This window comes from Poecilia reticulata, chromosome 21 (genome assembly GCF_904066995.2).
Source record: "Poecilia reticulata chromosome 21, P_reticulata-male-v2, whole genome shotgun sequence".
NCBI classification, from domain to species: domain Eukaryota; kingdom Metazoa; phylum Chordata; class Actinopteri; order Cyprinodontiformes; family Poeciliidae; genus Poecilia; species Poecilia reticulata.
Genome location: NC_088850.1, coordinates 23,725,564 through 23,742,397, shown reverse-complemented (window position 1 = coordinate 23,742,397; position 16,834 = coordinate 23,725,564). Strand labels below are relative to the sequence as shown.

The 16,834-nt window shown below is 39.0% G+C and overlaps 2 protein-coding genes across 2 annotated transcripts; one reads left to right on the top strand and one right to left on the bottom strand.

Moving 5' to 3' along the window:
• Positions 1–893: 893 nt before the first annotated feature.
• cgrrf1 (cell growth regulator with ring finger domain 1) lies at positions 894–7,567 on the bottom strand. Its single transcript, XM_008398511.3, has 6 exons — positions 7,336–7,567; positions 6,530–6,666; positions 5,259–5,436; positions 4,600–4,747; positions 4,364–4,471; positions 894–2,855 (listed from the first exon to the last, which is right to left on the bottom strand). Exons 1-6 carry the CDS (start codon positions 7,437–7,439, stop codon positions 2,595–2,597), a joined length of 936 nt encoding a protein of 311 aa, XP_008396733.1. The 5' UTR covers positions 7,440–7,567; the 3' UTR covers positions 894–2,594.
• Positions 7,568–8,896: 1,329 nt separating this feature from the next.
• Positions 8,897–14,205, top strand: nus1 (NUS1 dehydrodolichyl diphosphate synthase subunit). The gene is made up of 5 exons (XM_081602248.1): positions 8,897–9,423; positions 9,983–10,114; positions 10,815–10,967; positions 12,696–12,795; positions 13,464–14,205. The coding sequence occupies exons 1-5, from the start codon at positions 9,033–9,035 to the stop codon at positions 13,552–13,554; spliced, it is 867 nt and encodes a 288-aa protein (XP_081458374.1). The 5' UTR covers positions 8,897–9,032; the 3' UTR covers positions 13,555–14,205.
• The last annotated feature ends 2,629 nt before the right edge of the window (positions 14,206–16,834 follow it).

Sequence of the window (16,834 nt, the reverse complement as noted above, 5' to 3'; positions counted from 1 at the left end):
CCTGCTGCGTTTAAATGTGTCTCCGTTTCAATACACTCGAGTCACATAATTAGGTCATCAGCAGGACTCTGTCTGCCACTTGATTCAGGTGTGTTGGACCAATGGAGCTGAATACCGGTGTTCTATGGCAGGGATGTCCATGTTTTAGTTCCGTCTTTGATTCAACCAGCTGGTGTAGCGTGTTGGAGCAGCAGCTTCTCTACAGCTGAGAGGGAGTTGGATAAGTTGATCAGGACGGCCGGCTCTAAGGCGCCCCTTGACCCAGAGAAGGTGGTGGGAAACAGGACAATGTCTCCTACTCCATCTCTGAAGCCCTTGCTGAACTGAGGAGATCCTTAAGTGACAGACTAAGTGCACAAAAAAGCGTCCTGGAGAGCCTTCGCCCAAGCAGCAGTAAGATTATACACCCATCACTGCTCTCATCAAACTCGGTAAGAGTTTACATTTCTGCAGGTATTTGTAAGTTTTTCTTATTTCGCTGTTGGCAGTTTTTTCCCACACCTTGTAATTAGTCGTTTTTATGCACAAGTTTACATTATCCCAGTCAGTCCATTCATTTTCTTGTTCAATTGTAATAGTTTCCAATGTTCTGGAACTGACTGGATGATGAATTCAAAAAAATTTTGAATGTTGAAATACTTCCAGTATCTCCCCTTGTTTACTGTGAAGACCTCAAAGGTCTGTCATAGTTCTCATGCTGCCAGCTAACATCTGCATCATCCTCATTCACATTTGAATGGTAGTGAAAGAATCATGTTTGTTTTTTTCCAGTCTTTATTACCATTCAGCTCTGTGTACAAGGTGAGAAGCTGCTGAGGGTGAGTTCTGGCACATTAACTGTCGTAGTGGTGACCATGCAATGCTCTCTATTCAGTTCAAGAAATGAAAGAAACTTTTATAAAGATCTTTATTCTTCAAAAATTAATACAGGAGCTTGTGAGTTGCAAAAACTAATTATTACTTCCTTCCACAAGAATCCTCTACATTTCTGAATAAAGACATTACACAACAAAAGCTAAATGATAAGCAACATATTAAAGGTATTTAAGGTTCCTGGCCTGGTTAGTCTTCTCAAAAATATTCAGGAACTTTCTTGGGTTAGGGTAGGGTTCTAGACTTGTACAGAAGGTTATCTTCCTGAAACAGTTCATCTTTCTGTCATATATATTGTAAAATAAAGAAAAGACCCAGAAGAAGCTGAGGGATAAAAAGTTTATCAGAAAATACTGTCAACATTTCTGTCTAATAAGCTTAAGACATTTATTGACCAAAAACTAACCTGGAATAAAACCAGTTGTTTTTTATTCCAGGTCAAATTTTTATCTGTAATTTTAGGCATATTATTTTACAGGCACATTGGGAATTTTTTTCTTTTGCGTTTCCTCACAAAAGTACTGCATTCCCACGCAATAATATATTTAGTAGTTAGTTCATGCAGCATCTTGAATGCTTTCATGTAAGAAATGTTAATATCTCATTTGTGAGTAATCTAAAGTTGTATATCTTTTTCTTTCAGCTAAATGCTCTGCAAACTCAGGCGCAGAATGCAGAAGCAAAACAAGTCAAACATGGGCTTCCCCTCGTTACACTGCATCAATGTGACGGTATACAAAATGGACCAGGGTGTATTTGCAAATTTATTGTGAGGGAACACAAATAAAAATATTCCCCCTCATGTCCCAGTGGAGGCTCCCAAATATTTCCTAGAATCTAAATCAAATTTTGAAAGATCTGGTGATTGTGTTGAGGAAAAGAGCATTCAGTCAATCAGAACGACTGTAATTTTTTTCTGTAATAGTAACATTTCATAAAGGTAATATATTTATTGGCAGAATTTCTTTATGATAATCCAAAGGCTAAAATACTGACCGTTTTGTTATCTGCTATAAGCAGTTTAAATATACATTTCTCCTCTTGTTTGCTCTGGCAGCTGAACATTTTGCTGCATGTGGCTCATGGATTCTGATATCTGCTGTTAGATGATGCTCGGTGTTCTGAAACTAGATGCTCACTCACTTTATTGTTAAATAAATTGCAAGCGAGTGGAGCTTTTGGAGAGCACTTCCATTTTACTTATTTAAAGGACTAATTATGTGGAAATTGTCCTTTTTCCTCTATTATTATACCCTCTCAATATCTTGTGTTTGACTGTTAGGTTGTCTGTAAACCAGTTTATCAGAGAACCGCTTTTCTTGACATCTGCCTGTATTACAGATCCTTTAGCTGTAGTTTATTTTGAATAGTTTCTTTTCAGTGTATTTAGACTAACGTCCTTCATTTTTGTAGTTGTCTCTAATTTAACAAGCCTGAATCAAATAATTCAGTAATGAGCATTTATTTACACAGGGCTTAATATATTTCATTCTACATATCAGTAATAAAATTAAATAATACACGAGTTTCATTTTCTGAAAGTCATAAAAACAAACAAACCAACAAACAAAAAAAACTTGGATAATATTTGACATCTTGACATCAGTTCTATGAAACCAGATTAGTAGAAGGTGTTAATACAAGTGGAAATAAAGGCTAAGTTGAAAGATCGCAGTGTGTTTTTGTGTAAGTACAGGACCATCTATATGACACAAATTATATTATATTTGTAATGTTGGTCTAAGTGCAAACGACTCCAGGACAAAAGCTCTGCAAATTGGACAATGTTGAAAGTGCAACATGCAACTGTCACAGACGCAGGCGTGTCGGCATGGCAACAGCACCCTGTTGACTGCTGCATTCTGACATACCACACAGTTTCTACCCGTTTCCTCTGACCAGTCGCTCTCCCTTCGGTCAGGACTTCTCTCCATCTGTTCTCCAGCCGGCTCCCCAGAACCTTCCGCCGACATGAAGAGTGGCTGCAATCACAGAGAGAATCCTGTCAGCCCAGACAGGCACAGAGCAGCTGACATAACTGAACCATGCAGACACTATTTATTCTGATGTGTTGTAATTTATACAATTACTTTTTTTTCTTCTCAATAAAAACTAGTAAATAAAGCAACAAAACCAGTTCATCCTTCCCTGCTGCTGTTGATTTCTACAGAAAATATTTAACATAACAGAAAGAAATTCCACAGGGCTGCTGATAAATACATTTGCATGGACCATGTTTGTTTTGAAACCATTAATTTGAATACATTTTAATTGATTATTTTCCTTTCCCATAGTAGTAAAATTTTGTTGCATCAACATCAAATTGATAAATAGAAACACACTCTGAAGAGGCAGTTCAAATGAAACCTGATTTCATGACTGATATATGGATATAATAATATCATTGGAATACTTTTTAATGAGCTACATTAATGATGTCCAGCTTTACCAGCAGCAAGTTAAAGGTAAATGGAATCATGCATATTCAAACTGAGGTTCTTGTCCTATTAACTTGCTTATACTGACAGATAGAAGCTGTTGTCTGAGGATAATGAGTGGGGAGCTAAACATGATCTCTGTATTGTTTCCATACAATCTGCCATGTTGGTTATTGTTTTATAGGTTCTCTGCTGCTGTGAATGTGATGCTTTATTGTTTAAAAAGGGGCCAGTAACATATCTTCTGTTCTATTCATGGAAAAGACACAATACCACACATTATGCATTTCGTTAAATTATCTAGTAAAATAAAACTATATGCATTACACGTGTGGACGAAATTGTTGGTACCCCTTTAATGACCAAAAAGCCAACAATAGTTACTGAAATATCTAGAAACTGTAACACTAAAAATTAACCAGTGAAATCAAATCATACTTTTAAAATGGCTCAGCAGGGACTGTGTCCTGTGGTTAGCATTATAGTTGTCTTCGAGCTTCGAGCATGGTAAAGGTCACTCCAAGCAGAGTGACCGTGTTGTGCAGGCCTGTCATGGTAACAAGTTTTGCTGAATGATAAATTGTCCCAGAAGTTATGATAAACAATCATACTGTTGTTTTGAGACTATTTAAGTAAAGGTAATTGCATAATAATGCAAATGCACCCCCTCAAAGATCAATAGCTAATTTCTATTTAACAGGTTTCTGTAAGACATTTTAAATATTCAAAATAAATGAAAAACAACAAATATCCATCCAGTCTTTAGTATAAAGAGAGAGAGAGACAAGAAAATAAACATTCATGCTAATGGAAATTATCAAGCTCATTTTAATTTAACTGATTTACTGCTTATTGCAACTACAGTTCTAAATATTATTCAAATGTTTAAGGACTGAAGTCAACGTTTCTGGGTGTGGCAGAAACATCAATGACAAACTGAAGAGAAGGATAATATAAATAGTAACCAAATGATGTCCACATCTGTTTCTTATGTAACTTGTTTCAATGTCAAGATAATCAGGAAAATATCCTTAAAGATAAATTTGACATACTTTTAATTCATGCATGTATCCTTGTGAGGTAAGAAGATACTGGAAGAGAATTCGTGCAGAAAGATTGTATTTCCCATCAGGAACATGAATAACGATTACATTTGCCACCTGGAAGAGAACAGAGCAGTTTGCTGTCAGAGGAAATCACAAGTGGTAATTATGCACATGCCAATCTTTACTGAGGCTCTTTTACAGTGTTGCATATTCCATTTTAAATTGTAATGAAAAGAACTAACAATATTGTATAGATTTCTGGCTTCAGTTTCTGCCAGAGTCAGGACAGCCACAAGAGGATAGTGTTTCCTTGGCAACAGCCCAAAATCTGTAATCCTCTGGTCAGCAGGGATGCAGGTGTGACATTCCTTTTCGTCCTCTCTGCGGATACTGGCAGGATGAAGTCAAAGTGCTATCTGTCTTATTATCTCAGTCAATGTGATAAAATAATTGCCATCTAACACACAGAATAAAGTCCAATTAAGTCACTCTTCACTGACTTCCCAGAATGTAACTGCACATTATTTTTTCAAATAAAGCTCGGAATCAAACCACATCACAAGTCTGACTGTTCCACATTCAATGGAGGTCACTTTGCACTCAGACTGACTTGTTACAGAGATGAAAAATTGTCAGCAAAAATAGTGATAGAAACAAACTAAATAGAATCGGAGACATTCACCGTGAAGAATAATCAATTTAAGCACTTTACACAATCTATCATTCAACCCATCCATACACACATTTACTCTGACGGGGATAAGCTATGTTGCAGAAATGAGGCTGCCATTCAATCCATGCCGTAGTCCCCCCCCCACCGTCTACGACAAATTACCCACTACTGGGTTCCATAATAAAAACTTTCTCAGATTAGGTTCTTTGCTTGCAATAAAAAGGATACTAGAAAGTTTGATGGTAGTGGAAGCGATGGTGCAGTGCTTCAAGGAAGTGTTGAGGACTTGTAAGCCTCAGGTTTTGTTGATGGGTTCGCAGCACCTCCTGCAGAGCGCCGACTTCACAGCCCCAGAAACAGCTCAGCACACAAGGCTCCAAGCAGCAAGGTTTCAGTGATACACCATCTACAAAGGAGTGCATGCTATGGTTAGGGGGAATGGATCCCTGGACACACTGTACAAATACGAGGAACATCTGAAGGAAGAACACAGAACTGTTGATTAATAGTTTTCTGGAGCTTCTCCCTGGTGTAGCTTCTCAGTCATCAGGGCAGGACAACCCTTAGTGCTGATGTAGAAGGCACTGATGTAAGAGCAGGACCTTGTCCTGCTTCTTGAAAACATCTCACCTCTCATCCAAAACACTTCTTCATGGAGAATTACCAGTCTCTTTGTGTGCTGGCACGCCAGGCACACACGCCTCTATATAAAGAGTAAAAATTGAACTGGACTCCTCCTGATCTGTAATATATTGTCAGAATGGAAAGGAGGGATCCACATGAAGAGTCTGATCGTCCTCACCAACGCAGCCAGCTGCCATCGTACCTCCAGGACTATGAGGTGGACTACCATGCTAAGAACCACCTCCCTCAAGAACAGCAGGTCAGACCATCCTGAGATTTTCCAATACATTCATAATATGAAAGGGGAACATGATCAACTGTGGCTAGATGTGCAACGCCTGACAGAACTGATCTCTAGCTCTCCTGTACTAGCCCGCAGCATGCCATATCACGATCTGGACTTTGTGAGGATGGGACGTCAGACCCACCTGTACCCACTTGTAAACTGATGTCAACCTGAGGTCACATCAGCTTGAAAGTACTCCACAGGTGCCAATTAGGGATGAGTCTCAATGTCCACTAGTTAACCAGCATGACCTGATTGAGGAGCTCGCACACAGTAAGCGTTGACAGGCAACAGAGAACACAGTCACCATCATCTTCAGTTGAATCATCCCCTGAATCTCAAGATTTCCTTCTGTCAACAGGAGAGGGTGGGAGGTCCCCTCCACCCCAAGATTCAGCACCACAGGGTCATTTCCAATCCAACAGAAACAGTAGCAGGTTCGACGAGGGACACCGAGTCTGATCGCTCTGTGGTGGAACACGAGAGCAACTCTATGCTGTGGAACCATGGAGGAGGACCTTCAGGAACTGAAGGATATGATACAAGGTCACACTTCCATTATCTTACCTGATTACATTTTATCACTCACCACTGACACATGCTGACCCGGATCCCAGTGCAAGAGAAAACGGATTGGTCTCCTGAACCATTAGTTTCTCAGGAGTCGACACTGTGGACTCTGAATCCTCATGACTCAGAAGAAACACTGGGACATCAAAGCCAAACCTGGTATACAGAATAAACAAATGGCTAGAGTTTAAATCTCACTCCTGTTGTTTTTATGATAGATTTTTCTTCTAACATTAGTTGGAATAAAAACATTCCAAAACATCAAACAATTTCTGATCTTAAAATATGTACTTTTAACAGACTGCATTTCAAACTCCTGGTTTGGTGGACAACAACAATAACAGAATCACAATGATTAGATAAATTAGTACATATAAAAAGAGATCACGTACTATTTAGTTGAGATTCGTTAAAAGTCACGTGCTTTTTGAAAAGTTATTTTGACAGTAAAGGTAGCAGACCCCAGAGATAGGAAAATAGATAGAATGTGTCAATATGAGCTTCAACAGCTTATGATGGTTGGTGTGTGTGCTGAGCAAACACCAACCTTCCTCTTCACAATACCATCAAACAAAAAACATATTTCATATGTACACATGTAATATAAATGTTTATTTTTAGTTATTCGTAAGAAAATTTATTCTTTGGTCTTGATGACGGCGGTTACCCCTTTGCGAGGTAGAATCTAAAGGACGTCTGCATTACAAGCCGTCTTTGCATTAGCAAGACACAAACATGCTTCTGTTGGACTTAAACGAAGGTAAAAGGCGAAAACCTAACAAGGATATCTTTTATAAAGACGGAAGTGAAGCGAACACTGCTTACCAACCCAGCACGATAGCAGCGGTTACGAGAAAACACAGAGAAACCACAGCGATGTAGAAGAGTGGAGAGTATTCATACAATGTGACGAGAAGAAGCGTGGCCATCTCATCCAGTAGATGTGCCTGAACGGATCAGCTGAGTCTGACATTTGAAGTAAACAAGGGGTATGGCAGACATGATGGGACCTTCGTCTTTTCGGATTCGTCAGTAAACAGAGTATTTCCACTCCATGCTGCCACCACCTGGCGTGGAGTGGAATGACGCTTCAATTACATATTGCTGGCAGTGTGATAACTTTACAATCTCTTCTGTCCGATGATCACACACTTGTCTGTTTCCCCACAGTAAATATTGTTTTAGTTATTCCTCTCTTTCACCCTTTGGTTTTAATTTCTCCAGTATTCTTCAAATTTCCATCCATCTGGTGACACACGACTCAATTGACATCCAGTTTAGCAGCAGAAAAGTGCAGGACTCTCATATTTTGTCCATATTTTATGAGTTTGAGGGATAAATTCTGTGTGAATTTAGGCAAAAACAGACCTTTTTCTTCACCCAGTGCAGTTATTTGCTCCCTTAGATTTACGTTCTGAAGGTAGCAACACAAATACAAATAAAGCTAAACCAAAATAGGACCAATCCCAACCAAGTCAAACAAAGTGTTTTACTGTACTTGTTAAAAATACATTAAATGTGTGCATATTATTTCTTACACTTTTATCCAGCAATGAGATTCTCAAAAAGGCTTTTGGGACGTTGGGTTGAACGTTTTTCTGACCTAATCAAGATGAATTCATAGAAACAATTCAGGAGAACATGGTGTACTGAACAGGCCTACCCAGAAATGTCATGTTGTCTCATGGAACTTCTAACTTGCTGTGGTAAAATGTCTCATAAATGGACTTGTTTTACATATCTCAGCAAGGAATTTCTGAAATTCAGATTTTATTCTGTAGATTATTTTGTGAGATGTATTGGCAGCAGGTGAGGAGTATCTTTGCACTACCACAACATGCTTTAAAAAAAAAAAAAAAAAGAAAATAATATTGGGTGTATGTTTGTATTGTTCCTTTTAACCTTTAGTTTAGTTTATATATTCTTAATGTTGTACACTGAGTGAGTGAAACCATGTCAAATTCCTTGTAAGAACGTAAGACTGTATTGTTATTTCATGACTAAGTTTGCCGTAATAGTGAAGTTTAATGCACACAATTCGATTTAAAATAATAATAAAAAACAATTAATTATCATGGACATTTGATCAAACTCCTTACCTATATCAAATGAAGAAGATCCGATATAGAGGACGTCTTTAATCACATAGAAATAAATAGTTCAAATTATAGTAGAATTAATACATTTCATTTAAGTTATTAGGTAATAGAATGGAAAAACAATTTATTGATAATGATTGCAAGTCTGTGATTAATACAGGAATCTGCGATGTAACGCCTGTTTTCACAGGCTAGTTTTTATATCATCGCTTTAAGCTAAAGTGATTCCACAGCAAGGTTGGAATATTTCGGTGGATCACTTTTTAAAGCCCTGTTTAGATTTTGGAGGAGATTTTAATCCTCACGCCGGGTGGCGGTAATACACTTTAACGCTGTGTGACACCCGTTTTCAAATACAGAAGAAGAAGAAACTGATGAAACCTCTGTAGATAGACAGTCTCCTTTCCGTTTACAAGGCCAGCAATGGCGTTGCTTTACGGCCTTATTTGGCGCCTTCTTTTAGCTTTAGTCCGTATCAAAAGAGCGACAGTTTCCTGGCTCCGAGTCCGTCTTCGAACATGGAAAGGCAGTTTCTGGCAGCGGACAATGGCTGCGCTGCTGCTGCCGGTTCCTGTGTCTGAGTTCAAGCAGAACAAGGCCGGTGCTAACCAGAGTTCTGACGGCGATGATGATGGCAAAGGCGCTGGAAGCCGTCGGTCACGTTGGATATCTGACGGGATTTCGCTGGAGAAACTACCGGTCCACATCGGCCTCGTAGTGGCCGAGGAGGAGCTCAGCTACACGGACATCGCCAACATTGTGGTCTGGTGTATGGCTGTCGGTGTTTCCTACGTCAGCGTCTACGATCATCACGGTGAAAACTTTTGTTTGCCAGGCTTACAGTGTTAGTTTATCATTTCTTTGCGCTGTGTATGTTCTTAGTTTTAATCATTGACGCTCCTTCAAAAGTTGGTTGGCCACACTTTAAAATGTTAGGTCCAGTAGAAAAGGGCCTAAGCATGATTAAAAACTATGTATTTTTTTCACTTCTAATTTTTGCTCACTTCAGACCTGAACGAAGTTAAATCGTTTAAGTTTCTGTTATCATTTTGTTATGATAATCGTTTTTTTTCTGATTGGAAAAACTCGAAATGTGTAAATACATGCAAATAATGAGGTGTAAAGTGGAGTGTTTGGGATGAGGTCAGGTGACGATGACTACTATTTCAAAATTTACAAACATGCTGAACGTTTTTATAAAGAAATGAAGATGAATGGAAAACCGTTTGAATTGAGCAAACCACAGAAGTATTTCAGTCACTTGAATGATTCAGGAAATGTAATATTTCTGAATACTTGCCCAATAAAATGCAAAACGTCGGTCACTTTCATTCTCAGTGAAATTACGCTTTGACTTGCATGTTTTTCATCAGGTATTTTCCAGAAAAACAACTCTTCTCTTCAGGAGGAGATAGTGAGGCAACAACACAACCTGTTGGGTGGAGATGACTCTACATTCAACATGGAGTTACTGAAAAACGGCTCAGACAAACCCCAACACTTTGGTAAGAATTTAAAACAGAACCTCAGTTGGGACTTTTAGGTATTTAAAAAAAAAAAAAACTTTTATCTGCATGTTATTTTGCTTGATTTACGCTTATTTGAAACATTAATATCTTGATAGATTGATGCTAAATCTCTTTTGGGATGACATTTATCTCTGCCTCCACCCATGATTGTGAGGAGGTCTCCCTCTTTCAGGGAATAATTATAGGCCTTATATAAGGTGGGTGTTAATTAATTCAAAAAGGCCTTGTTATATTCTCCAGATAAACCAAAGCCTGGAGCATTACAGTTTTTAAGACTGAGAATACTCTTGATGACTTGTACTATAGCATGTGCCAGGGCCTCAGACTCCTCCAGTGTTAGTTTAGGCATTGTAAATTATTTTATGTTTTATATTCAATTTTATAAGATTTTTCAGATATTTTTCCTCCTAATAAAAGTCCATAGTCATTTCTTTTGGTTGTGTAAGGATCCGGTTTGCTTGCAACACCAGTAGATTGTGCTTTACATAGCTCAAAATGCAGTAAGTGGCTTGCTTTAATGTACTCATAATACTTTCTATTAAAAAATATCATAGATCCCTTTATACTTCATGTGTTAGAAAGTCATCTAAATTAATTTTCAGGTCCTGAGAATGTTGAAATGATGTCTCCAAATTTTTACACTGATTCTTGTAGTTTGATTCTGAATGTTTGTCAGTTGTGTCCTGTAGACCCATAGTGAAGGTGCTGTCCCCAGAGGATGGAAAGCACAGTATTGTCCAGGCAGCAAGAAAACTTTGTCACTCTGTGGAGAAGAAGGAATGGAGCTCTAAAGACATCAGCGTCTCCGTGTTGGACATTCTTCTCAGAGGTATGACTCTGCGCTCATATGCACCAGTACTTTAATAAACACTTAACACGGGTTTCTGCTGTGCATTATTCTCTCAGTTGTCTGCATTTATTATAAAAAAATAAGATTGAAAAGGTAAAGACATAAAAGAAACACTCCTCAAAAAGATTGGGAAGTGATTATTCCCTCTTAGATTTATAAGTTTTTATAAACTTATTACTATTACGGTTTGAAAGATGTATTTCCTGTTAGTATTAGGTAGAGATGCCAATACCGATCACCCATGAGGGCCGATCATCGATACCGATCACATAACTATTATTACTATTTTTATCATAAACACTGCCGGTTACATTATGTGGAAAAAGGAGCCATGAATTCACCTTAATTTAGACAAAAACTTGTTTTTAATAACTTTTTCCAAGTAGACAACTAAACAAAACAGGCATTGTGCAAATTGTACTGCTATCAGTAATACTATCTTTAGCAGACTGATAACATATGAAGGCTCTGAAGAGGCTAAGTAATGCAAAGAGCCAAAATAAAACCTCTCAACATTGCCAAAAAAATTCAAGCATAAAACTTAACATTCAAAGGCAAATACAGGTTCCATTACAATAAACCATCCAGAGTTCCTGAATGAAAACTTCCTGATAGCATGGCGGCTAGCTGATTACTGCTAGTTCTGAGTGGCTGTTTCTGACTGAGCGGAGTAATTATGCAGAGCAGGGAGGAGATCGATTCTTTTTTTAGAGATTATCTGTCTCATGTTAGGACAGCGAAAGTTTTAATACGCATGTAAAATGTATTTTTTTAAGTTAGATGCTGCAGCTTTAAGCAGAGGTTCGGTGTGAGAGTCACTACCAGGTGGAGCAGAAGCGGCGCTCCGTCTGTGAAATATTACTACCTGTAGTGCGTAGCAGCGGTTCAACAGCGAGAGCAGAACCAGCGTCTTACATCGCAGCTCGAAGACTTAAATATTTTTGCGGGTTATTTGTTTAGCTTTCTGACCGTCAAGCTAATCCGGGTGAGTGTTTGTAGCTGTGCGCTGCTTTACCTGCTATCTGATCCTCCATATGTCTTTTTTACTGCAGTGAGCCTCGATGTAGCCAAACTCCGTCAAGTATGGCATTGTTTTTATGTCATATTAGCTTCGTCGTGTTGATGCATTTTGACCTGCTTCAATTTTCCGCCGCAACACGCAAACGTCCCCATTCACTCAGTGCGTTATTGTTCCACATCGCTTAGGATTTGTTGCTGCACGTTTGCGCAGTGAAGGAAAGAGGAGACCAGCTGCACAGGCAGGCTGTGAAATGAGATGCAGGTGATCGGTATCTGCAACAAGAGCCAATGATCGCCGATCACTGATCATGCACTTTTTCATGAAAATCGGCCGATTAAGATCGGTGACCGATCGATTGGCACACCTCTAGTATTAGGCATACCTTTAACAAACACGTTCATTAATAATATTATCTTTAATCGGGAAAAAAAATCCATAATATGCATTTCCTTCAGATATTCAGATGCATAAAGGATATATGTTGCTATTTCAGGCCTTTTCCTCCTTGCTAGTTCTAGAACTTTAGATGAACAGGCACATTTGATGTCTTACAGTGGGTCTATTTTTTAGAGACCTGGTGAACACCTGTTGGTTCAGTTTGTTCAGTTTCATCATGTAATGCTATCCAACCTTCCTCAAACTGTGACATTTAATACATATGCCTTGTGTTTTATTTATTTTTTCAGAATCAAAAAATATCCCAGACCCTGAGTTGGTGGTGAAGTTTGGTGCTGTGAACAGCACACTGGGTTTCCTCCCCTGGCACATCAGACTCACAGAGTTTGTGTAAGCTGCTGTCTGTCCTTCAGCCTCATCACACAGAATGTAGCGGTGCATACACTCCTGATCAAAATGTTAAGATCAGTTGAAAAATGGCAAGAATGAACATTTTACACTGGTGGATCTTAAAGCTGGACTATGTAACTTTTATAAAAAATATAATTTTTTTTACATATTTATTAAAACTGTCACTCTGTCATTACAGTATTCTATGAGACAGATAATCTGTGAAATTCGTGAGCCCCACTTCCTTCTAGTGCTAACTAGAAACCACCAATCAGAGCCAGGAGGTGGGTCTTAGCACTTGTCAATCACAGTCTGCTTCTCCTTCCTCTTCCTCCCCTTTTTCTCTGCTGCTGTTACAATTTTTCCCTATCACCAGATTCTATTGTGAATGCTAGGCTAGTTAGCATGACCATCGATGACTGGCATGTGGTTTTCATGCAACACCAAGTTGTTTCCCCGCCATTATCACAGTTAGCAGCCAGTATGTAACGTTGAGTGACAGCACTAAGACCCGCCTCCTGGCTCTGGTTCAGTGGCGGTTTCTGATATGGGCAAGGTGTGGCATCTTGTGAGGGGCAGCATGAACACTACACTACTCAGTTGTGTCCTTGATATCTTCAGTTCTTATTTGTTTTTATCATCTGATCGATGTTTTTTGTTCCCATCAGTTCCCTGCCCTCCCACAAAAACGTTTCGTATGAAGACCTGTTTGGTGCCCTGCAGCATTACAGTGCCTGTCACCAGCGGCTCGGACAATGACCTGCAGATTGTTCTGCTCTTCAGAGAGGAGCACGGATCAGGTCTAACATGTTTGTTCTGAGGCTGGATTGGAGGTGACATCCTTCCTGTGTACCATGACCACACCCGTCCTTTTCTTCTGGACTAAAAACTTTCAGGATGGCTAAAAGATGAAGGAATCAGGAATGATGAGCAGCTTGTCTTCTGCCACTAATTCGTGTTTCATGATGAAATAACTTTCCAGTATACTACAAATCAGTGGAAGAAGGCTGAACAGAGGTGAACACTGACCTATGACGACTATCTCAACTGACTGTTTTGCAATATCGACTCTGTCTCCCCAGCCTCTGGGTTCTGTGGATATCATTTCCACAGAAAAGAAATGGATACAGAGAAAACTATTACATTAGTTGTCACTTGGCATCTTGTTAAATCCAGCCATTATTTTTGGATGGATTTTCAATACTGACAATAAATGGACAGAAGGTTAGCTTTGAGTGAGAAACCTCATCAGTCTGTTGGCCTATTTGTTCTGTTATCCAATTCAAAATTGTCACTTTCCATTCGTGTTTTAGAAACTGACAAATGTTTCAGTTTGCCTGAAATAAAAAAGGCACAGTCACTTTGGTGACTGACCCAGAAAAAATTAAACTTTTTTCTTTGAAAAGGAAATTCTCGCTCCATTGTCAGAATGCTGTTTGCATCTCAAGTACATGTTAGATATTTGCAGGTGAAGATCTGTAAAATAAGACGTAAACGATGTGCGAAGCATGTGTTGTTGGGCCCTGATATTTTGTGTCACAGTGGATCCCCTGATATTTGCAAGACTCAGGACAACAACCAACTGAGGGCACCCTCTAAAACACCTAGAGCAGTCTGTCCAATAGTTCACACACTGAATATACATTGATATGCATTAGTACATGTAGTGGAAACCTTCTGAGAACTACGGCAGAAGGTAATATCTGCTGTCTTTCTTATCTCTTTTCTTGGAGGTACAGCCAAAGAAAATAAATGCAGCTTCTGGATTGGTTGCTTTGCGAGTGCCAGTAGTGTCTGGTGACATTCTGTCCAGTTCTTCCAGTGCAAGCAGCATTTTCCACCAGATACTTTAGACATGCACTGCAAATAAATCCAGATGAATAGACAGGGTTCACTGCATTGACTTTTTGATTAATGACAAGCTGGTCCTCTTCTGTTCAAGATACCGAGGCACAACAATGGGTAGTGTTTGACTATTTCTATCCAATAAGCAGAAAAACCTTGAACAAAAGTTGTACAATAGACAAAAGTGGCAGTGAACAGTAGCATTGAGAAAATCCCACATGATGTTCAGTGTTTGTCACATGACATTGATCATATAAATTTACACACAGTCTTCTTGCCCACATTGACAAGGTGGAGTGGTCACCTCACAATGTTGTGGCTCCAGATAGTGTTTTAGTTCACGGTCTGATGGAACATTGACTGGAGTTCACATTAGAATGACTCCCTGGTTACTGCAGGTACGGTTGAACCTTTCTGTGCTCCGAGTGGAGCCACAGCTGGTGTGTTGGGTTCAGTAACAGTGTCTAAATGTACAGTCCCTCACCATTTGAATTTTTACACTTTGCCTCATTCTAACTATAAACCTTAGTGTATCGTTTTAGGTATTTGATGTGATTGTCCAACACAGAGGGTTGGGATTAGTGCACACAATTGTGTTAAAGGAGCATATTTATGTAAAATTAACTTTATTGAGCTTTATGTCATATAATGTTATTACCTCAAAAATACCTGGAGTATTAGGTATGTATGTTTGAGAAAGCTGTACAAAACGCCTGGCTGGACTTATCGTAGCGCCTGGGTGGACTTAGGATTTATCGTAGCTATGCTGGTAAGTACGTTAAAGGAAAGGGTTAATAGAGGAGCCATGTTGTGACGACTTCCTGAAGGCAGAGTTTCAGAAAGAGCAGGAGTCTTTAAAGCAACAGAAATCCAATTTCAAAGTTTTAATATACTTTTAAACTATAATTCATGCTAAGTTATAAAATATTTTTTTAAAAAGATTAGAATGTTATTGCAGTCTTTCCCAGTAACAAAATAGAAAAAAAAGAACAAACTCCCCAGGAGGTTTTAAGGTACCAGACTGACAGAAAAACAATCCACTGATCATGGGTTTTATGTTCTATTGTGTCTATAAATCAACAACGGACAGTATGTAGCCTCTGACTCACCTTGTCAGCTGTCAGATTGGAGGACTTTTTCTTATCTTTAATCTACCATGAAGACCAGACTTAAGGAGGGATGAATAGTTGTCTTGGGTTCTCCAACAGTATGAATCTGTGGTTCCTATAGTTGATTAAATGGTGCTCATATTGTTTCAAACAACTTCTGCATAACTTTATCTCTTAATTTCTCTGCTCTTTCCTTGTCATAATTTTAGTTTTCATTGTTTTGTTAGAAAAAACCTTAAGCACTTACAAAAGCTACCACGGGGGCTGCACAGTGGCGCAGTTGGTAGAGCTGTTGCCTTGCAGCAAGAAAGTTCTGGGTTCAATTCCCAGCCCCGGTCTTTCTACATGGAGTTTGCATGTTGTCCCTGTGCATGGTGGGTTTTCTCCGGGTACTCCGGTTTCCTCCCACAGTCCAAAAACATGACTGTCAGGTTAATGGTGAACCCCGCCTCTCGCCCCGAAACGTTAGCTGGAGATGGGCACCAGCAACCCTCCTGACCCCACCAAGGGACAAGGGTGCAGGAAAATGGATGGATGGAAAAGCTATCACTTAAAAACCACTAAGGAGACAAAATGAAGAAGGTAAAGGTTTATTTACAAAAATTATAAGGATGATAATAGATTGAAGGAAATCCAGAACCTCTGGATCTGGCATTGTTTAAGAAGAACAGAGGCAATGGGAGGAAGTCAAAATATAGTGTATTTTGATAGTATACTAGGCTTACTGTTGAGCTGTGTAGGACGAAAACAAGACAGGCAATGACTCTATTGAAGATCCATCACAATGACTCATGGAATCTGGGGAGGGGTGGAAAACAAAATAAGCTTCAATCTAGTAGGCAAGGAATGCAAGGACTGAGCAGAGCTAAGGTAGGCAATAACTGCTGGTGAGACAAAACACCAGAGAACTACTGATGATAGATCATCCACAGGAAAAAAAAAATTACACTGCATAACAAAATAACTCAGATCAAACCTACAATATATGCACAACTATATTGAAAAACTCCAAGATTCCAACAGTTTACTACAAGACACCGTTAAAACCTCAACCTAAAAAAAAATGTCATTTAAAGAAAAATGTG

Excerpts from the sequence above, each read along its gene's own strand:
- nus1 (XM_081602248.1), top strand. The coding sequence starts at position 9,033 with ATGGCGTTGCTTTACGGCCTTATTTGGCGCCTTCTTTTAGCTTTAGTC. Across the intron at positions 9,424-9,982 it reads CAGCGTCTACGATCATCACG|GTATTTTCCAGAAAAACAAC; the intron begins GTGAAAACTTTT and ends GTTTTTCATCAG. Across the intron at positions 12,796-13,463 it reads ATCAGACTCACAGAGTTTGT|TTCCCTGCCCTCCCACAAAA; the intron begins GTAAGCTGCTGT and ends TGTTCCCATCAG.
- cgrrf1 (XM_008398511.3), bottom strand. The coding sequence starts at position 7,439 with ATGGCCACGCTTCTTCTCGTCACATTGTATGAATACTCTCCACTCTTC. Across the intron at positions 6,667-7,335 it reads GCTGCTATCGTGCTGGGTTG|GTTTGGCTTTGATGTCCCAG; the intron begins GTAAGCAGTGTT and ends TCTGTATACCAG. Across the intron at positions 5,437-6,529 it reads CGGGTCAGCATGTGTCAGTG|ATGGTGTATCACTGAAACCT; the intron begins GTGAGTGATAAA and ends ACTCCTTTGTAG.